Raw genomic sequence first — 22,668 nt, forward strand, 5'->3', positions numbered from 1 at the left:
AAAAACCAACTTCTGGTCTTGTTGATTTTTTCTATAGCCCTTCTATGTTCTGTTTCATTGATTTCTGCTCGAATCTTGATTATTTCCTTCCTTCTACTACCCATCTTTTTATCTCTATCTTTGAAAGTCTTTTAGTTACAACCAATTTTAGACTTTTAAAAAGAATCCAATTTTGACTTCTTTTAAGATGGCAGAATAGGCATACAAGCTACACAGACCCTATTCAACAAAGAAAAGAGAAACCAGTTGACAAAGATACAGAAGATAATCCAAGATCCCTGAGCTTTGAAAGGAAGGATACAGAAGTGGACTACACATCAACTAATAGGAGAACCTGAATGAAAAGAGTGAATAAGGAGACAAATGGAGCTGCGGATTGTCAGCTGTCCTGACAGCATTTGTTGTTGTTGTTGTTGTTATATGCCGTCTAGTCGGCCCCGACTCTTAGCGACCCCTCCTTGGGTTTCTGAGGCAGTATCACTGAGGAAGTAGGATTGCCCAACCTTCCTTCTGAGGAGTGGCTGGTGGGTTTGTACCGCCAGCCTTCTGGTTAGCAGTCAAGTGCTTTAGCCACTATGCTACCAGAGTACCAGGATGGCTGAGTGGTTAAGGCGTTGGACTTAAGATCCAATGGACATATGTCCGCGTGGGTTCGAACCCCACTCCTGGTAGTTGGTATTTTCTTTCCTGACAGCATAGACAGCCTAAATATTTCCAAGTGGTGATAGGACCTGAGAATTTACGTAAAAATTGGCCCTGCTTGCCAAGGGCTACATGGATGACAGTGCTAGTGGCTCATGACTGAAAAGGAAACAGCAAAGAAGGAGATAAATTGAGCTGTGGACTTCTGGCTATCTGTAGGACATAGCCATTTTGAATGTTTACAAGTGGTGGCCGTTTTGGATATTTAAAGCAACAGTACTCTCATTCAAATTCCAGGGACCTAAGAATAGGCTCTGCTTGCCAAGGACAGCATGGATATACAGGAGGCTGACAACTGGAAAAGGAGACAGGTGGTGAGTGCATAAAAGTGCTGCCAACTAGTGAATAGAGGAGCACAGTACCCTGCTTACTCAAATAACATACAAACAAAACAAAGAAAATGAAAAGTTTGGGTGAATTGCTCCAATATACAATCACCAATTAAATATAAACATAAAAACGTAACAATGTCTCAGAGACAACAGACCATCCCAGTCCACACAAAGAAACAAGATAAAGCAGTAAAAACAAGGGACCAAGATACAGAACCAGAACACACCCTTGAGGAAGAGGCGGCATTGGTACTCCCTGAAAAGGAATTCAAAAGAATTATATTTAGGTCCCTTCAATGAAATGAGAGACAGATCAAGGAAAAGACTGACAAAATTGAGGAGAACACAGAAAATCTTAGAACAATTTCAGAAGACAATACAGGAACAAAATAATAAAATAAATGAAAAATTAGAAATGATACAAAATCTACAGATAGAAAGCCAGAAGGTTAATACTAAGTTTTCAGAAATAGAAAACACATTGAATTGGCAAAGGAATAGAATTGAATCAATGGAAGATAGAATTAGTGAGATTAAAGACAAATACCTCAATACTTCTTTGGAAAGGGATCAATCAGGAAAAAGATCAAAACCAAATGAAGAAAGCCTAAAGTTAATGTGGGATAAGATCAAAAGGAATGACTTATGTGTAATTGGTATTCCAGAACAGGAAGAGACAAATAAAACCACTAAGAAAATTGTTCAAGATTTGTTGGAAGAGCATTTCCCTGATATGAAAGATGAGAATATATCCATTCAAGAAGTCCAATGAATCCCAAACAGCATAGACCCCAAAAGAAAATCACCAAGACATATTATCATAAAACTCACCAAAACCAAAGACAAAGAAAGAATCCTGAAAGCAGCATGGGAAAAATGAAAAGTGGCCTACAAAGGGCAACCAATAAGGCTAAGCTCAGATTTCTCGGCAGAAACCATGCAGGCGAGAAGGCAAAATGGGATGGTATATGTAAAACGCTGAAGGAAAAATTTCCAGCCAAGAATTATATACCCAGCAAAATGGTCTCTCAAATATGATAGTAAAATTAGGACATTTCCAGATAAGCAGAAATTAAGGGAATTTGTTAAAATCAGACCAACCTTACAAGAGATGCTAAAGGGAGTCCTTTCGACAGAGAACCAACAACAGCAAACAACAACTGACCATTAACACACATGATGACATAACCCAGAAACCAACACAGCTATGGAAGTATCCAAAGTAAATAAGCTTAAAGATTGTAAACAGGGAACCAGAGACATCAATTGGCAACTGAGGACAACTACAAACCAGAAATAAGGAAAAACTTCTACAGCTACCGAACTTTTAAATGGTGAGGAAGTCAAGACAACTGCAAGATAGAATGGACTGTTCTAAACTTGGGAAGAAAATGATAAATCACAAGGTAACCTCAAAGAAAAATGATAAACCTTTACATCAAAATTAAAAAGAGGACAAGCAAAGATATTTAGAAAATACTAAAACAGTAGTAACGAAGGAAGTAATAACATGATTCATAAGCAAAACAAGCTTAGCACAGAAAATTATATGGAGCAAAGAAATCAGCAACACCATGAAAAAACATGTAACAAAATGATAGCAACAAATTCATACTTGTAGATAATTACACTGAATGTCAATGGATTAAATGCACCACTTGAGACTGGATAAGACAACATAACCTATCAATATGCTGTCTACAAGAGACACACCTTACAAAGACAAAATAGACTAAAAATTAAAGTTGGGAAAAGATATATCAAGCAAATGGCAACCATAAAAGAGCAGGAGTGGCAATACTAATTTCTGATCAAATTGACTTTAAAACAAAAATTACCATAAAAGGCAAGGAAGGACATTATGTAATGATTAAAGGATTGATTGGACAAGAGGCCATACAATAATAAATACCTATGCATCTAATGAAAGAGCCCCAAAATACATAAGTTAAAAAAGAAAAAAAAAAAAAGATCCAATTTTTTCTCTTTCTCATAAAACTTTCAGTGAACTTTTTCACTAATGACATTATTGCAAAGGTTTGCAAACATCCTTTTTTTTATCTTAAAAATTGTTTTCTGGTTTATTTCCCAATTACACTGCAGATATTTGGAAAATAATAGAAAAACAAAAAGGTGGAAATCAAAATAACTCTCTAGGGATAACCACTGTTAATAGTATGCTGTTGTCTGAGTTCACTAGTGTTTTTGTAACAGAAATACCACACATGGATGGCTTTTAAAAAAAAAAGAAAGAAAGAAGAGGAAATTTGTTTTCTCACAGTTTAGGAGGCTAGAAGTCTGAATTCAAGGTACTGTCTCAAGGCGCAGGCCTGCTCTCCATCTGCTGGGGAAGGTCTTTGTCTCAACTTCTGTAGCTGTGGCGGTCCTCCGTTCCCTTGGCAATCTTCACACATGGCCTCAGTCTTCCCCATGTCTGTGCCTGCTTGTCTCTATGTCTGGTCTTCTCTAGATAATTCAGCAGTAATGAGGGCACCCTTCACTGCTATGACCTCCTTACTGTAACATTAGATGATGTTATGGAAAGGGATTACATTACAGTACATTATATCCTCAGGTATATAAGGGTTGAGATTCCAGCACATTATTTTGGGGGACACAGTTCAACCCATAATACCTGTATATTTTTTGTTGGGGTGTATTGTTTTTAATCAGGGAGCTCTGGTAGCATAGTGCCTAAGGCACTTGACTGCTAACCAGAAGGCTGGTGGTTCAAACCCATCAGCCACTCCTCAGAAGGAAGGTTGGACAATCTACTTCTGTAGTGATACTGGTAGCCTCGGAAACCCAAGGAGGGTCACTATGAGTCAGATCCAACTCAAAGGCACATGACAAAGATGACGATTTTTTAATCAGGGATAGGAGTCACAGATTTGTGGAACTAGAAGTGACAGAAATGACCATGTGGTTTTGGTTTGCTCCACTTGCTATGGGTGCTGAAAGCCAGCAGGCCCCATCCTCCTGTCTACCTTCACCTGTGCTTTCTCTGGCTTCATTTTGCAGGGGAAAGGTCACTGGAAACCTTTGTTGCCAGGTTGCAAGTTAGGTTTTATTTATTAATTTTTGTGTTAGGAAACTTCAGGTTTTATGGTCAGCGTCATGTCTTCTAGACAGGGGAAGCAGAGGATGCTGGGAAATACTACTTGGCTCCCTGGAAGCCTTTGAGAAAGCTGGAGGGGAAGAAATTACTCTTTTATTGTCAGGTATGCCAAATGATCTCTGAAAAGCCGTGATATCATTCATATGCTGTGCCAAGCTGGGTCGAAACTGCTCATCTTGGCAGACATCTAGGAAGAGCGTCTAATTCCACAGGGCTGGTATGGGCCTTTATCAGAAATAGTTCCATAGGCAGTATTTACATAACTGTGGTGGAGTGTGAGAATAAACACAGCTGTGGCATTGCCCTAAATATTTCTATTCAGCAGGGAATTAAAAAGAGAACTTTATCGCTGAACTACAGATAAACACAATTCATCAAGCAGTGGTCAGTTCAACTGGGGAACAAAATAAGAGTTATAAGACTGGCCGGCTGGAAATAGCTCCAATCAGCCGTCCTGAGCTCATTGCTCCTTTACTTCTCTCCTCCCTCCTCTTCACCGGTTCCAGAAATCTAGGACTCATCAGTTAGCAAGGAACTGTCTTTACCCCAAGCAGTGTTGCCAGCTCTCTCATTTACTGAGGGTGTGCCTACTACTGGCCAGCAGGCTTCAGGATGTTTTATGTTTGTCAACTCGTATCAGAAGAATTCCCTTTTTCTTTCTGAGCTATAGAAGTGACTGTTGGTGGGAGTAAGAATTTTTTTTTTTTCTTTTTTGCAAGAAAACTGTTTAAAAAGAGTTGAAATGGGAGCATACCTCCTGATAACATGACTACAGTGTTTAGGTGATCTATGTCTTACATTCACTGTAAACCTCCATATATTTTAAACATTAATGTGGTCCCCATTCAGCTATGCACAAGAAGATAGTTGCTTGGTTTCCTAGTATAGAACTTCAAACTATTAAAGTGAAACAGATTTATTAAAAGCATAAGAAACATTTGAACAGGGAGACATAGAGTGAAGACCAACAACTCCAAAGGGGTGGCTGCTTCCTGGGGACAGATACCAGGTACAAACCAGGAAGTAAGTGAAATATTCTGATTAGAAGGTGCAAGACCAGGGAGCAGAACAACCTGAGGGGCTGGGGGACTTTACGTTGATTGTTTAGAAACAGCAGTGTGCATATTTGCATTGGTCAATTTGCATATGTACCTAAGGGGGTTACACAGGCAATTATTCTTGTTCGTTGTTCAGTACCATTGAGTCAGTTCTGACTCATAACGCCCCTGTGGACAACAGTATACATACTGCCTGGTCCTGCGCCATCCTCACAATTGTTAGGTTCGTGCTCATGGTTGCAGCCACTGTGTCAGTCCATCCAGCTGAAGGTCTTCCTCTTTTTCACTGACACTTTACTGAGCATGATGTCCTTCTCCTGGGTCTGGTCCCTCCTGATAACATGTCCAAAGTACATATGACGAAGTCTTGCCATCCTTCTTTCTAAGGAGCATTCTTGCCAAACGTCTTCAAGACAGATGTGTTCATTTTCCTGGCAGTCATGGTATATTCAGTATTCATCACCAACACCAGAATTCAAAGGCATCAATTCTTCTTCACCCTTCCTTATTCATTGTCCAGCTTTCACATGTATGTGACGTGACTGAAAATATCATGGCTTGAGTTAGGTGTACCTTAGTCCTCAAAGTGACATCTTTGCTTTAAAACACTTTAAAGAGGTCTTTTGCTGCAGATTTATTTACCCAATGCAATATGTTGCTTCCATAGGCATTGATTGTGGGTGCAAGTGAAATGAAATCCTTGACGACTTCAGTCTTTTCAGTTTATCGTGATGTGTCTTATTGGTCCAGTTGTGAGGACTTTTGTTTTCTTTATGTTGAGCTGTAATCCATACTGAAGACTATAGTCTTTGATCTTCATCAGTAAGTGCTCAAAAGTCCTCTTTGCTTTCAGCAAGCAAGGGTGTGTCATCTGTATATTGCAGGTTGTTAATGAGTTTTCCTCCAATCCTGATGCCACATTCTTCATCATATAGTCCAGCTTCTCCGATTATTTGCCTAGTGTACAGATTGAATAAGTATGGTGAAAGGACACAACCCCGATGCACTCCTTTCCTAATTGTAAACTATACAGTATCTCCTTGTTCTGTTTGAAAGACTGCTTCTGGGTCTGTGTACAGGTTCTGCATGAGCACAATTAAGTCATCTGGAATTCCCATTCTTCTAAATGTTATCATAGTTTGTTATGATCCACACAGTTGAATGCCTTTGCATAGTCAATAAAACAAAGGTAAAAACATCTTTCTGGGATTCTCTGTTTCAGCCAAGATTATCAAGACATCAGCAGTGATATCCTTCATTCCATGCCCTCTTCTAAATCTTGCTTGAATTTCTGGCAGTTCTCTATCTATGTACTGTTACAAGTGTTACTGAATTATCTGCATCAAAATTTTCCTTGCATGTGATAATGATATTGTTCAATAATTTCCACATTCTTTGCATTACCTTTCTTTAGAACAGGCACAAAATTTTTCCAGTCTGTTGACCAGGTAGCTGTCTTCCAAATTTTTTGGCATAGACAGGTGAGCACTCCAGCATCACATCCGTTTGTTGAACAACAACAACAACTGATTGCCGTTGAGTCATTTCAGACTCATGGTGACCCCTTCCTTGGGTTTCCCAGGTGGTATCTCTACAGAAGTAGCTTGTCCAATCTTCCTTCCAAGGAGTGGCTGGTGTGTTTGAGCTGCCATCCTTTTAGTTAGCAGTCAAATGCTTTAGGCACTACACCACCAGAGTTCCCATCTGTTTGTTAGAACATCTCAATTTATATTCCATCAGTTCCTGGAGGCTTGATTTTCATCAGTGGAGTTTGGACTTCATCAGTTCTTGATCATATGCTACCTTCTGAAATGGTTCAATGTTGATCAATTCTTTTTGGGACAGTGACTATATTCTTTCCATCTTTTTTTTTTTTTTCTCCAATGTTTTCTGCATTGTTCAATATTTTGCCAATAGAATCCTTCAGAATTACAACTCAAGACTTGAATTTTTTCTTCAGTTCTTTCAGCTTGAGAAATGCTTCCGTGTTGAAGATTAAGTTGTCAGCAAGCACTAGAATGAGGTTCAGGCCTGTTCTTCCCTTTTGTTTTTCTAATTCCAGGTCTTTGCTCATTTCATTATAATATTTTATCTTCTCCAGCTGCTCTTTGAAATTTTCTGTTCATCTCTCCTACTTCATTTCTTCCATTTGCTTTTGCTATTCCACATTCAAGAGCAAGTTTCAAAGTCTCTTCTAACATCCATTTTGTGCTTTCCTGTCTTTTTAATAAGCTTTTTATTTTTTCATGTATTATGTCCTTGATGTCAGGCCACATTTCCTGAGGGCTGCTGAGGGGACATCTGATAAGAATCTTGTGTCAAGACCTTTCCTTTAGTACATGAAAAATATTGTTTTTATTAGGTACTGAAATCTGCCTAAGGGTTTGAAGGTTCCATGGGAAATCTTTGGTTATGTGATTAAGTCAGCTGGCATCAAGACTTTCAAGGGACCATTCCTTTTCCCTCCTTAGCCTGACAACAAATTAAAAACAATTCCCTCCCTGTAATCTTCATTCCATGTTGAAGAGTAAATTCTCAGCAAGAACTAGAATGGAGCTCAGGCCTGACTTTAGTTAAGCCATTTTACTGTGGTAAAGCCTTACAGGTTTCAGCTCTTATGTAATGGTGTATTAGTTTCCTAGAGCTACCATGACATAAGGAGTTACGGTGATGGAATGCCTAAGGCATTTGACTGTTGCCCAGAAGGTTGGCAGTTCAAACCCACCAGCCACTCCGTGGAAGACTGGGCAATCTACTTCCATAAAGATTTACCACCTCAGAAACCCAAAGAGGGCCACTGTGAGTCAGAATCGACTTTGAGTTACTGGGACAAAGCACTACGAAGTAGGTGGCTTAATACACAGAAGTTTATTCTCTCACAGTTCTGAAGGCCAGAATTCTGAAATCAAGGTTTCAGCAGAGTGGTTCCTTTTGGAATGTTTGAGGGAGAGACCATCCCATACCTTTCTCCTAGCTTCTGGTGGTAGTAAGCAATGTTTGGCATCCTTGGCTTGAAGTTCCATCACTTCAATAGCTGTCTCAATCTTCACATCCCCTTCATCCCTCCATGTGTCCTTTTTTGTCCTTTATGAGGACCCTTTCATTGGATTTAGGGCCTACTCACTCTAATTGAGAGGACGACTGGGCAATCTACTTCTGTAGAGCTGTTGCCTCAGAAACCCAAGAAGGGGTTGCTATGAGTCATAGTTGGAGGGGAACCACTTGATGGCAGTGAGTTTGGTTGGTTTTTTGGTTCTAATCCAATACCATTTAATGTCAATATTTACCTTAATAACATCTGCAAAGACCATATTTCCAAATAAAGTCACATTTTGAGGTTCAGGGATATGAAATTTAGAGGGACACCTTTCAACCTACTATACATGGTGAGCTTCTTGGGGACAGAGGCTATGTACTCCACTTACTCCTACAGTATACAGCACCATGCAAGACACCTTGTAATTATTCTGGAATACTTGCTAATGGGCTGTCCTATCTTTATGTGCATGTGTGAAGAAATAACTGTTTCTGTTTTGTAACCAAAGAGATTGACTAGGATTTTTGTTTTGTTATATATGCCGTGTCTTTTTACTAAGCGTGCATTAAGAAATACAACAGTGCCCTGGAATTAGGTTTTCGGACATTAGTGCTACCAGGTCCTTACAGTTTGGTGTAGATAGTAGAGTTCCCTGGTATTAAGAGAACAGGGTCATACCCCTCTTCTTTCTTCTTCCCCTTTGATTTTTATTAGGGATAAGGAAGAAACTATTTAAATCACTGAATTCCTTCATTTATCCAGTCCACAAATAAATGGCATCTTTCACATCCCAATTCTTGCCATGGCCAGCCAGTGTTGTTTAATTCACCATCATTTCTGATAGTTTTATGCTGCTCCCATATCTTATTAATGAAGTCTTCTGTCCACTCCTGTTGTTGTTGTGTGCCATTGAGTCGGACCCGACTCATAGAGACCCCTCCTTGGGTTTCCGAAGCAGTATCATTATGGAAGTCGATTGCCCCATCTTCCTTCCGAGGAGTGGCTGGTGGGTTTGAACCACCAGCCTTCTGGTTACCAGTCAAGTGCCTTAGGCACTACTGTCCACTCCTAATTGGCACTTTTCTCATAGTTCTGTTATCATCTGATCCCTATCTTGAGTCCAGTGCCTGTCCCTTATAATCTGAAGCTGACCCTTAGTAAAAGAAGTGGTCTTCTCCCTCTTCACCCTAATCTGCGAGTTTCCCATGGGCTTTTGGTTCAAGGCCCTCAAAATGCTCCCTTCTACAATTGGAAATACCAGCAGGCTAACCCATAGTGGACAGGTTTCAGTGTAGCTTCCAGACTAAAACAGACTAGGAAGAAAGACCTGGCTATCTACTTCCCCAGTTAGCCAATGAAAACCCTCTGGATCCAGAATATTGTCCAATATAGTGCTGGCAGATGAGCTCCATAGGCTAGAAAGCTCTCAAATACACAGTAGCCACAACAATGACTCACTCCTACTATCAGTTCTATAGCACACCAATGAGCCGGAGTTGACTTAGCAGCAACTAACAGCAACAGTAATTGGAAACAGCCTCTTTCCAGAACCTTGCCTCATCCAAAACCTCTCAGGGGTGGCTTTAAGCTATGCCTTTGATACTCTTCCTTTCAAGAGATAAAGCCTACTTCTCCTCCTTTGAGTGTGAATTAGATGTTGTGACTTACTCTAACAAAAATAATTAATCTAAGTGATCTCATGTAACTTCAGAGACAGGTCATAAAGGCATAGTGATTCCTTCTTGCTTTGAGGGAAACCACCTTCACATCTTGAAGACACCCAGGCAGCCTATGGAGAGTTCCAGGTGGTGGGAGACTGTGGCCTCCTGCCAACAGCCATGAGAGTGAACATCTTAGAAGTGGATCCTCAATCCACCAAGCCTTCAGATGACCACAGCCCCTGCTGACATCCTCAAAGAGATCTTGAGCCAAAACTAAGCTAAGCCACTCCCAGATTCCTGACCCACAGAAATTATGATATAATAAATGTTTGATGGTTTACACCACTTAGTATTGAGAATTTCTGAAGTAGCCATAGAGAGCACACTCTCCTAGAGCCTTAGTGTGTCTTGCCTTCCTGCTGAAAATGACCTAGAGGCATAGCTCTGTAGGGGGCTCAGGTTGGGACTCAGAGAGGTTTGCCATGGTCCTTAGTCTATATAACTTGTGGAATGTTTAACCATGGGCGGGGCTCAACCTCTGAAGATTCTTCCTTAATAGCTCTGGATAGGAGGGGCCCAGCGTCTGTCTTTAATTAAATGATTTAAAAACAACCTATTCAAAGACTTCTGAAGAATACTTTTGGTTGAGAATCTCTGTTGCTTTTTTAAAAGCTATAAAAATCCACAAAAAGTAACAGGCCTCTCTCTTGTGGTCTCAGGGTTCTTTCCTTGAGGACTGATGGGGGAAAGTGCTGCTAGGCAGGTCTACTTCCAGCCCCTTGGGGAGCCTGCCAAACAACCAAGCTCGGGGCTTTTTCTTACAGATTGCAAGCAACACTTCTCTGATTTGCATCAGATTGGCCTGTCGGGCTGTGGTTGGGTCCCACCCCAGAGTTCCTAATTCACTTTGCCTTGGGTGAGAACACAGATCCCTGGTGGTGATGGTTCCTAATTCACTTTGCCTTGGGTGAGAACACAGATCCCTGGTGGTGATGAAATCCATTTGTTCTCGCTCTGGTAGCAAAGTGCCTAAGGCACTTGACCCACTAACCAGAAGGCTGGTGGTTCAAACCCACCAGCCACTCCAAGGAAGGAAGTTTGGGCGATTTACTTCCGTAGGATTTGTTGTTGTTGTTGTTGTTATGTGCCTTCGAGTCAGCCCTGACTCATAGCGACCCCTCCTTGGGTTTCCGAGGCAGTATCACTACGGAAGTAGGATTGCCCAACCTTCCTTCCGAGGAGTGGCTGGTGGGTTTGAACCGCCAGCTGTCTGGTTAGCAGGCAAGTGTTTAAGCCAGTATGCTACCAGAGCTCCTCAGAAACCCAAGAAAGGGTCGCTATGAGTTGGGTTGACTCAAGGGCACATAACAACAACAACAACTAATTTAAGAGGCCTGGCAATCTACTTAGGGAGGAGCACAGCCATTAAATCCCTAAGGAGCCTGAAGGGTTATCATGAGTCGGAATTGACTCTAAGGCAACAACTGGTTCTTTTTTTTTTTTCAGAGGGTGAGACAGTGAGAACAGAAAATTGTATTCTAACAAATTCCCTGGTGCTGCCGATGGTGCTTGTGGGCCACCCTTTGAGACCCGTGGCTGTAAAAGCATGTTGTTGTAATTTGCTATTGAGTCTGTTCCAATTCCCGGCGACCCCATGTGTGCGACCCCATGTGTGCGGAGCAGAATTGCTCCATTGGGTTTTCAAGGCTGTGGCCTTCCGAAGCCTCGCCTGGTCTGTCTGCCCCAGGGCCTCTGGATGGAGTCAGCACCATGTATTTAAACTTTGCCTTAAAAACACAGTCGGCCCTCATAACTGTGTATTTTGTGTCCTGTATTAAACCAACAGAAGATGGAAAATGGGGGAAAACAAACAAACAAAAAAAAGCAATTAACTGGTCAAAGCAATCCCTCAAAGGTTAGAGGGAGTGTATAGTGCTATTTACATAGCAGTTGTGTTGTATTAGGTATTACAAGTAATCTAAAGATGACGTAAAGTAGGTTTATATGCAAATACTACAACATTTTACATAAGGGATTGAGCATCCACAGATTTTTTTTGGGGGGGGAGGGGGGGTCGGTCCTGGAAGCAATCTCCCAGACAAACCAAAGAATGACTGTAGTCCCAAATGCCCCCTACACCCCAGGCAACAACAGCAGCAAAAACAAACAAAACCTCACCTATTTTGCCACAGGGAAAAGTAATTCATGGAGAGAGGAATCCTGCTAATGGTTATTGTGGGAGGTAGTAACTGGAAAGGAGTACAAGGAGGGCATCTGGGATGCCTGTAAGACAAAAATCATAGTCAGCTAATAATAGAAAATGATTGAAGATTGAAGTACAAGTTGCAAATTGGAGTAACTTTTCAACAGAATCGTCAAATAAACTTTTGAGAACTTTACACTCTGTTTTGAAACTTTTCAACAGAATCGTCAAAATGTTCCAAAGGTGAGAACTTCTGAAATTCTTATATCAAATCTTATGAGTACTACCATGGGAAAAGGGTCTTAATGGAAATGATTAACAATTCATGGTCAGGAAGAAGTTCATATAGAATTGTCTTGAAAACAAAGTAATTACTTATTTACCCTAAACATAGCTTCCAGGCTGAGTCTCCGAGGGAGATGGAATTCTTCAGAAGAGCACACCACTCAAGGCAAAATGGTCTATTTTATCTAGACTGCTGTTTGACTAAAGGTGACTTTTCAGCTTCAAGGTTCAAATGGATACCTAAGAGCAAATGGCCTGGGTGGGTCACCTCAACTCCACAGGACCCAGAAATCTGGATTCCAGGGCAAGTTTCTCACTGTTGTTGTTGTTATATACTGTGGAGTCAGACCTGACTCATAGCAACCCCTCCTAGAGTTTCCGAGGCAGTATCACTACGGAAGTAGATTGCCCAACCTTCCTTCCGAGGAGTGGCTGGTGGGTTTGAGCCGCCAGCCTTCTGGTTAGCAGTAAAGTGCCTTAGGCGCTACGCTTCCAGAGCTCCTAAGTTTCTCACTTGTAGTAGCCTATTTCTTGGTCTGAGTGGTAATTAATTACATAAGCTTTATCTTTGTAAAAATCCATTCAAGCTGTTCAGTGACAACCTGTGCACTTTTCTTTCTGCTGTATTTAAATTTAAATTTTACTTAAAAAATTAAAACTGATAAATGTTGTCAAAACCTGGGAGAGCCGGTCCCCACATCAGTACTAGCCTGTACGTCTGTTTACAACTCTATTTCCTCTGACAGTATGCTGGCAGCCCAACAAAGAAAATATTCTGTTTTCTTTCTTTCTTTTCTGTTGAAGTCAATTTTTTGTGTGTGATACCTGGGGAGTGGCTGCTTCTCAAGTCTCATTTCTTTAAAAACAATTCCAGGTCCTCAAAGGAAAATATCATAGATGAAGTTTTTGTAGGTTTTAAAACCCTGGGGTAATAGATAATGATAGATTAATTTGGAAAGCGAGTTGAGCTCTTGTGAGTGAGCGCTTTTCAAGAATCCTAGTTTGTTGTTCTGGTTTGAAACTTTACTGAAGAGTAAGAACTTTGGGAACAAAGGAAAACTCACCCTAGATTTACTAGATAGACTGCCCGTTTGTTTAAGACTTAAGACGTGCCTATGAGGTATGAGATTTTTTTTCTTCTGGGTGAGGACAAATGTCCTAAAAAATTCCTTTTCATCAAATTATACCTCTGGAGGCTTAGTGAGAAGCCTTGTTTTGCAAATTTCTTAAAGGAAATGCTAATTATTGCTAAAACTCCTCTGGAGATGTTCCCACTTTCTAAATCATTCTTTTCTACAATTTGTTTATGAGTAAACAGGTTTACTCACTCTAAAACATTGGTCTCGGGCCTTAATAAGGCCAGATTGCATTGGGAGTTCTAGCTTGCAAGTGGTCTGCAAAATTGTTATTTGGAAACTAAGAAGCTAAGTAGGACACTGTTCGGCTTGAGCCCCCATGAGTACCAAGTATCAAGTGGTTATTAATTACCACTCAGACCAAGAAATAGGCTACTACAAGCATCAAGTTGGTGATGAGTACCTAGTGGTACAGCTGCATCCTATCAGGTCTGGTGGTAGCCAGAATTTTTATCCAGTCTAAAGGAGAGCTATTATAATGCAGTACTTCAATTAATGGACTTTTGAAAGTAACTAACCTGGGTTTGAATCCCAATGTCACCAATCTTGTGGCCTTGGGCAAATTACTTCTCTGTCTTGTTAAATTTCACTTTTTCGTCTGTAAACAGGGTTAATAATGTTAGTCACAGGATTGCTGTGATGTTAGCTGCTCTCAAGACAATTCCAACTCGTGGTGACCTCGTGTGTGCAGAGTAGAATGGCTCAGTATGGTTTTTAAACTGCGACCTTTCAGAAGCAGATCGCCAGGCATGTCTTTAAAGGAGCCTCTGGGTGGGTTTGAACCACCAACCCTTTAGCAAGTAGTTAGGGGCATAACTATCTGTACCACCCAAGGATCCTTTGGATTGCTAGAAAAATTATATGAACTAATGTAATAGGAGGGAGCTCTGGTAGCATAGTGGCTAAAGCACTTGACTGCTAACCAGAAGGCTGGCGGTTCAAACCCACCAGCCACTCCTCGGAAGGAAGGTTGGGCAATCCTACTTCCGTAGTGATACTGCCTTGGAAACCCAAGGAGGGGTCGCTATGAGTCCGGGCCGACTCAACGGCACATAACAACAACAACAATGTAATAGGAAGGAGCACTGGTGGCATAGTGCCTAAGGCATTTGACTGCTAACCAGAAGGTCAGTGGTTCAAACCCACCAGCCACTCCACGGAAGAAAGACTGGGCAATCTACTTCCATAGATTTCAGAAACCCAAAGGGAGTTGCTATGAGTCGGAATCAACTCAATGGCAGTGAGTTTAATGTAAAAGAATTTAAAAGTTTGCGTGACATACAATACATTCTCAATGCATGGTAGCGAAGAAATTAATGGGTGAGTAATTTTTATTCAGTTTCGGATTTCCTAAATTCTTGTATCTTTCTAACGCATGAATGATATTTATGTGTATGTATACATGAATGAAAATATATCTTTTGGGTTTTTCTCTCCCTGAAATAAAAAATATCTGTATACAATTTATCGGGATGGGAAGCAGATTAGGTGTTGCCGGGAAGCCTCATGGTGGAGGGGGAGGAGTGAGTGTGACTATAAAGAGATAGCAGGGAGATCTTTGTAGTGATATAATCGCTCTATTTTGATTGTGGTGCTGGTTAGACAAATCCACACCTGTGATAACATGGCATGGAACGGTACAGTCACATTGTTGTTCTTAGTTGCCATCAAGTTGGTTGTGACTCATGGCAACCTTAGGTATAACAGCAAATGTCACCAGGTCATGTGCCCTCTTCATGATTGTTGCTATCTTTGAGTTCATTGTTTCAGCCCTTAACACTGATTTTCATTTTCTGACTGCTGCTTCCATGGGCATGGATGGATTGTGGATTTAAATATATGAAATCCTAGACAACTTCAATCTTTTCTCCATTTCCCATGATACTGCTTATAGGCCCAGTTGTGAGGATTTTTGTTTTCTTCATGTTGAGGTATAATCCATATTGAAGGCTATAGTCTTTGATCTTCATCTGTGAATGCTTCAAGTCCTCTTTCAGCAAGCAAGGTTATGTCATCTGCATATCACAGCTTGCTAATGAGTGTTCCTCCAATCCTTAGGCAACATTCTTCTCCATATAGTCCAACTTCTGGGATTATTTGCTCTGCAGACAGATTGAGTAAGTGTGGTGAAAAGACACAACCCTGACACACATCTTTCCTGATTTTAACCATGTTCTATTTAAACAACTGCCCCTTGGTCTAGTATAGGTTCCTTATAAACACAATTAAGTATTCGGGAATTCCAGTTTTCACAATGTTATCCATAATTTGTTATGGTCCACACATTCAAATGCCTTTGCATAGTCAATAAAACATAGGTAAACATCTTTCTGATATTTTCTGCTTTCAGCCAGGATCTGTCTGACATTAGCAATGATATCCCTCATTCCATGTCCATTTCTGAATCCAGCTTGAATTTCTGGCAGTTCCTTGTTGATGTAGTGCTACAACTGTTTTTTACTTACCTTCTGCAAATTTTACTTGCTGTGTGATATGAATGATATTGTTGGATCACCTTTCTTGGGATTGCACACTAATATATATAATAGATATGTAAAGTATAAGCCTTGGGGGAAATAGGGTACAGTGACTGTTGTTCTATTTTTGCTACTCTCTGTGAATCTAAAATTACTTCAAAACAAGTTTTAAACAAAGCTTATCTGCCTAGAATTTGTTCCTATTACCATGATGAACAGTACATTGGACTCTGTACCTCTGGTGATCCAATTTGAGTTCTGTCATAAGGTTTGATTTTTTAAACTTAAAGTTGCACTGATAATACATCTCTTTTCCTGATGTTACCCTTTCCTTGGTCCATTCACTCCTTACCAACATGGGTATGAGGATTAGATGATAATTAAGTGGGCCATAGACAGGGTTCCAAAGGAAGGAAAACTTTGGTCTTCTTTGATTCTAAAAGATTCTCAATTGATTAACACTGTGGTTGTGCAGTGCCTAAGGCATATGACTGCTAACCAGAAGGTTGGTGGTTCAAACCCACCAGCCACCCCGCAGAAGGAAGATGGGGCAATCTACTAAAGATTTACTGCCTTGGAAACCCAGTGAGGGTAACTGTGGGTTGGAATTGACTTGATTGCAGTGGCTAAATATATAAGTTTACTTCTTGCCAGTAGCAGCAAGGACATGATTATATTATTAAAATCTTTTGTGGTCTGAGAGGTAGGGCAAATTACTGTCCACTCGTAGTTTTAGAGCTTTGATCTGATATTACTAATAAGCCAATCAGTTGAATAATAGGTAAACCAGGCATCCTTTATTCAGGTGATTTGGTGGTTGCACATTTTGCTTTTTTATATGGACTTTGTTTTTTGATTCCTCAAATGCATCTCTGTATGAAAACATATTCCAAAGCTGACCTTCTTTTCCCATACTACCACAGCCCTCTAGCCCATACTAGCATCATCTCTCATCTGGACTGCTTATTGCAACTGCCTTCTAGAAGGTCTTCACACTCCCTACTTAGCCCTACACTCTATTTTCCATATGGTAGAAATGCAGATTAAGATTAGATCACTTCACAGCCACAATCCTTCTGTGGTTGCCCACAACCATTTATCACACTAAAATCCAAACCCTTCACCATGGCCTTCAAGCCCTTCTTGACCTGGCCCCTGCCATCTCTCCAGCTTTGTCCAGTACCACTTTTCCCGTTAGACATCATGATCACATGGATGTTCTTGCTTATTGGCAGATGTGTCAAGCTTTCTTCTGCCTTAAAATTTTTCCATGTAACCCTGGTGGTGCAATGGTTAAGTGCTCAACTACTAATCAAAAGATTGGCAGTTCAAACCTACCCAGCAGCTCGGTGGGAGAAAGAAAGACCTGGCAGTCTGCTTCTGTGAAGATCAGAGCCTAGAACACTTGATGGACCAGTTCTGCTCTGTCACAAGGGATCACTCTAAGTCAAAATCAACCCAATGACACCTAAGAACAACAACAGCAACAAGGCTATTCTAAACACTGTTTTCTCTGCCTGTGATGAGCTCCCAGATCTTACACAGCCCAGTCCTTCCCATAGTTCTGTTCTCTGCTTAAAGGTCACTTCCATGGTAAGGTCTTCCTACGTCACCCTCTCCCATCCTCCTACCTTCCCCTCAATCTCTTGCTTGCTTCACTTTTCTTTATAGGATTGTAGCTCTTTGAAATTATATCCATATTTTATTCACTTGCTTATTTGCCTTTTCTCTGTGGATTCTATGGTCCATGAGAACAGGTGCTTTTCTGTGCTATTCACAGATATATCCCCAGTGCCTACAATAATGTCTGGGTACCTGAGGAGCACCCAATAGATATTTGTGGATGAATGAATGAATGATGGGACCATTAAGCTGAACTATGCAAAACTAGAAAAGTTTGAAAGAAAGAATCAAGGATTTGTGTGTCTTTGTGGCCCAGGTCTTGATGATACATGATCTGCCATGGGACTTACTAACCCTTCTCTGTTCACTTCTCTAGGCAGCTTGAAATCCACTCTCCAGATGCTAAGCATACGGTGATCTTAAGAAGCAAGGACTCAGCCACCGCCCAGGCCTGGTTCAGTGCCATCCATTCCAATGTCAGTGACCTGATGACCCAAGCAATTGCTGAAGTCAGACAGCAGCTGGGGAAAACAGGCCTTGCTGGGGGCCGAGAGATCAGGCATCTTGGCTGGCTTGCAGAGAAGGTAAGGAAATCTCTCCCTCTCTTAACAGTCATTTTCCCTCGGGATCTCCTGGCACTTGTTGGAACCACTGAAGTCATTTGTCTCATTGCATGGGCTGATTCTCTCATTCAGTCTATTTTGATTTCTTGTCTATCTCTAATAGGCCACAGGTCTTTGCATTACACAGGGGCTTCGTCTCAGTCAACTTTGATTCCCTACATAGAGTCAAAGATGTTGCCACGTGCAGGTGCTCACTAACTGTTGAGTGGATGAATGGATGAGTGAGTAGATGAAGAGTTTGCATCCCACATCTTTGTATGAAGGGCAGGAAAAGTAACTCAAACTCATAACTGAGCTGTTGCCTTGGCAAGCAAGGAAGTTGAGATGTTCCTTAAAAAAAGTTGTGCGTGAGTTTTGATGAGCACAGGCACTTTAGGGATGATTGGATTACGTATTTGTAAATAATAGCAATAGTAACAGTGAGGATTTCTTGAGCATGTACTGTATTTTCATGTACCATCTGTATTCTTAAGCAGCAAATCCTGTAAGTCATCATCACAAAGCCCCTGCTTTGTGTGAGGCACAGTGCTAGGCAGCAGTCAAGAGGAGTGTGCAAAGAAGAATACAAACTTAGTCCCTGTCCTCAGGAAGGGCGGCAGCTGCAGGTCTATTAACTCTGTCACTCTGATTTCTTTTCCCAAGTCACATGATATGTTGAAGATAGTAAAACTCACTTTGCTGCCATCTCCTGGGAATTAACCCTTCTCTTTATTTCAAAGGGTTGAGCTTTTGCCATTGTCCTTATACCTGATTCCTGTTCCTTGAACTTGACCTTGAGTGCTCAGCAACACTGGGCTTTTGGGACAATCTGACCTCCCAGTGACTCACATTCTAATAGGCAGTAAAAGGGAATAGTAATCGTTGCAATAATAGCTTTCTAGCCAATGAAACCTGTCATCTGAGAAGGCCCAGTCAAGTGGCACCTGAAAATAATATTTGGATTCAGCTGTTTTCCACCATTGTTCTTTGTTTGCACCAGTTCTGGCATGGGTCTCAGCCACAAAGTTCAACACAAAGTGAGTTGTTTGGCTTGGTGTTGTCCTATCTCTCAAAGATTTCAAAGGACTAAAAGGACAGTGCAGGTCATGGCAGCACCAGAATCATAATGAAAACAAGCCACAGCTTGCCTTTCTGCACCTTCTGTGTTCAGGTTCTTCATGAAAATAACCCTAAATCTGGATGGTTGGTATTGCTGTAAAAGTCACAGTCTCTGACACTCTCTACTTTGTACCTTTTGCAAATGTAGGTGTTTCTAATAGATCTATCAAGAATCTAGCTGTGAGTCACAGAAAACTCAGCTCAACTTAGCTTGAGCAAAGAGGGAGATGGAACATTTCGGGTAACTAAAATGCCCAAAGATAAACTTCAGGTGTGGCTGGATCCAGGGATTTAAATATTACTAGGCCTTACTCTTCTTACTCAGCTCCGTTGTCCACTTCATTGGTTTTATTTTCAGTCAAACCCTCTCCTCTTGCCCTGACAGTTCCAAGAATGACTTTATTTTCTTATGGCTGTTTCAGTGACTAGGTGCTTTTTGCCCTGTTACAGACTTACTTTGTTTTATTGCTTATCACTTAATTGTGCCTCACAGATACTGCGTTTTATACAAATGGAATGTTTGTGGTAACCCTGCTTCACATAAGTCTATCAGTGCCATTTTTTCAGCCGTGTGTGCTCACTTCATGTTTCTTGTGCCACATTTTGACAATTCTCACAATATTTCAAACTTTTTCAAAATGCTACTGCATACTTAATAGACTACAGGATAGTATAAGCTTAGCTTTTATATACACTGGGAAACCAAAAAAATTCATGTGACTTGCTTTCTTGTGATATTCGTTGTATTGTAGTGACTTGGAACCCAAACTGCCATATCTCTGAGATATGCCTGTCGTTACAGTCACTATAGGAGGAAAATGAGAGGGATTATTGGGATGGAAGTATCCCCACTTGGTTAAGGTCTTAATGGATTTAAACACATACTATATATTTCAGGAGGAGCTCTGGTAGCATAGTACCTAAGGCACTTGACTGCTAACCAGAAGGCTGGTAGTTCAAACCCACCAGCCACTCCTTAGAAGGAAGGTTGGGCAATCTACTTCCATAGTGATAACACCTAGGAAACCCAAGGAGGGGTCTCTATGAGTCGAGTCCGACTCGACGGCACATAACAACAACAATGTATTTCAGGGTTCTGGCAGTAAATGGAAGCAGCTCTGGTGGTGTAGTGGCTAAAGCTATTAAGCAAAAGGTGGATGGTTCGAATTTACCAGCTGCTTCGTGGGAGAAAGATGAGGTTGTCTGTTTCAGTAAAGATTTATAGCCTTAGAAACCCTATAGGGCAGTTCTACTCTGTCTTAAAGGGTCGCTATGAGTTGGAATTGACTTGATGGCAGTGGAGTTTTGGTTTGGCAGTAAATGGGTGGCACACTCAGAAGGATTGGATGGAAACAATTTAATGCAAGGGGCAATTTTTAAGATGTGGCCAAGACAAAAGAAACCAGTACAAGATGGTGAAGCACCCCGAGGCTAACACCAGCAGGACACCACTGCTGTCTCTTGACTTAAGACGGCAAGAGGAAGGAGCTGACAAGATTCATAGTTGTAGAAACCATCAACCAACCAGTTGCCAATGAGTCAATTCTGATGCAGGGTGAAGAGATCACCAGGCTTTTCTTCTGAGGTACCTGTGGACTGGTTCAAACTGCCAAGCTTTGCATTAGTAGTCCAGGACTTAACCGCACCACCCAGGGGCTCCATAGCTGTAGAAAAGAGTGATTCATTAAGAACTGTAATCTTTGTAGCCCCTGATCTGTGGCTGGTGCCTCCCAGTGACTGAAGCAGGCTGGAAGCCAGAGAGCCAGGGAACCCAAGTGATACACTTTGTTAAGATCCATGTTCCAGGCACAGGGCAGGGTGGGAAAGAGTAAAGACTGGATTTGGAGGGTCAAAAGCAGGCTGTCATGCACATCTCTTCATCTTCCAAGTAACGGAGATGGTCGCAACTCTCCAAGTTACTCTTCTTTCATCTCTTTACAACAAATTATGCATAAATGCATTACTGTTTGGATAAATTTGGATAAATGCATCATTGTTAGTGATAGTGAAAACATTTTTTCCAAAGATTCTGTGTTCTCACTTGTCAGTTTCCTGTTTATGCCTTTGGCTTATCCCAAATTTTCAGTAGGTTCATGATGAAGCATTCTCATGGAACAGTGACAAATACACATAAAAAGTCTTATTTTTGGAATAGTATTGTTATTTGATGAGATTTGAGATAAGCCTTACAGATTCCTCTTTAAGTTGTGTGATGTAGTGTATCCTAAAGAGTAATAATGACTTATCACGGACAGTCACTGGGAGCAGTAATGTCTTTCATTGCCTACATGTTCAAAACTTCTCAAAAGATGATCACAGATTAAATCCAGGAGAACAAATTCAAACTGGAATTTTTTTGAATAAACATTTAATACCGAATCCTACTGTGGAGACATATGAATGGTTTTTGAAAAATGTTACAATGAATGGCAAATCCTTAATACTGTGCCTTTCTTGTAATATCACAAATATCAGTGAATTCACTTGGCATTTGTAAAGATATGAAGTGTGATCCCATATATATTCAGCTGTGATTTACCTTCAATCGGCATGTGTTGTCTTTTCCTATAGTTTTAAGCTTTGAGTTTGTGGGTAGGTAACGGTATAGCTGTAAGAAAAGATTACACAGATTTTATTTCATTTCAAGTTGTGAGAACCAGCATTTAAATGAATTAAAACAATACAAACAACAACTTACCTTTAAAAATCCTATTCAGAGGAAATCCTGAAAATCTCCTCAAGACTACTCAGAAGGAAAACTTAGTATTAAAAACATTCTTCTCTGTGAAATGGCCTGAGAAGGGGCTACACGAAGCAGATGGCACTTGAAGAATGGCTCTGGAGAAGTGATTAGGTGTGAATCCCTGGGTGGTGCACATGGTTAGGGCTGCTAACAGAAAGTTTGGAGGTTTGTGTCCACCTGTAGTGCCTTGGAAGAAAGGCCTGGCAATCTACTTCCAAAAAACGTCCCATTGAAAACCTTGTGGAGCAGAGTTGGACTCTGACGCCCACAGGCTCACCACAAGTCAGAATTGACTTGGTAGCAAACTAGTTAAAAAAAAAAAAAATAGTTTTAGTATGGTTTTAAAAATTTTCCTCTACATGTATAACTGACAGTAATATAAGTTTTTAATGTTTTGACATTTTTTAAAGCTCATGGAACAATCTTAGTTTTTTCAATTGATTATTAAGATCATTTTGTATGATATCAGCTTACATGGTCATTTTTAGGGACCAGCACTAACTACTGTGCAAAGGGAAGAATGTAGATAGGTAGGTAGGTAGGTGCATAGATAGACAGATAGATAATATTAT

At 40.8% G+C, this 22,668-nt stretch overlaps 1 protein-coding gene and 1 non-coding gene across 2 annotated transcripts in view; both read left to right on the forward strand.

The window, feature by feature from the left end:
• The window catches only part of SNTB1 (syntrophin beta 1), a gene marked incomplete at its 3' end in the record, with an annotated part of 321,501 nt that overhangs the window by 167,098 nt on the left and 131,735 nt on the right, over positions 1 to 22,668 (forward strand). Inside the window, exon 3 of the mRNA XM_007943433.2 lies at positions 18,009 to 18,216. Within this exon, the coding sequence (XP_007941624.1) occupies positions 18,009 to 18,216 (208 nt within the window). The remainder of the gene's footprint in view (positions 1 to 18,008; positions 18,217 to 22,668) is intronic.
• TRNAL-UAA lies at positions 589 to 671 on the forward strand. Its single transcript has one exon. It is a non-coding gene; the product is annotated as a tRNA-Leu (tRNA).

This window comes from Orycteropus afer, unplaced genomic scaffold (genome assembly GCF_000298275.1).
Source record: "Orycteropus afer afer isolate SDZICR_OR568_19922 unplaced genomic scaffold, OryAfe1.0 scaffold00106, whole genome shotgun sequence".
Taxonomy (NCBI): domain Eukaryota; kingdom Metazoa; phylum Chordata; class Mammalia; order Tubulidentata; family Orycteropodidae; genus Orycteropus; species Orycteropus afer.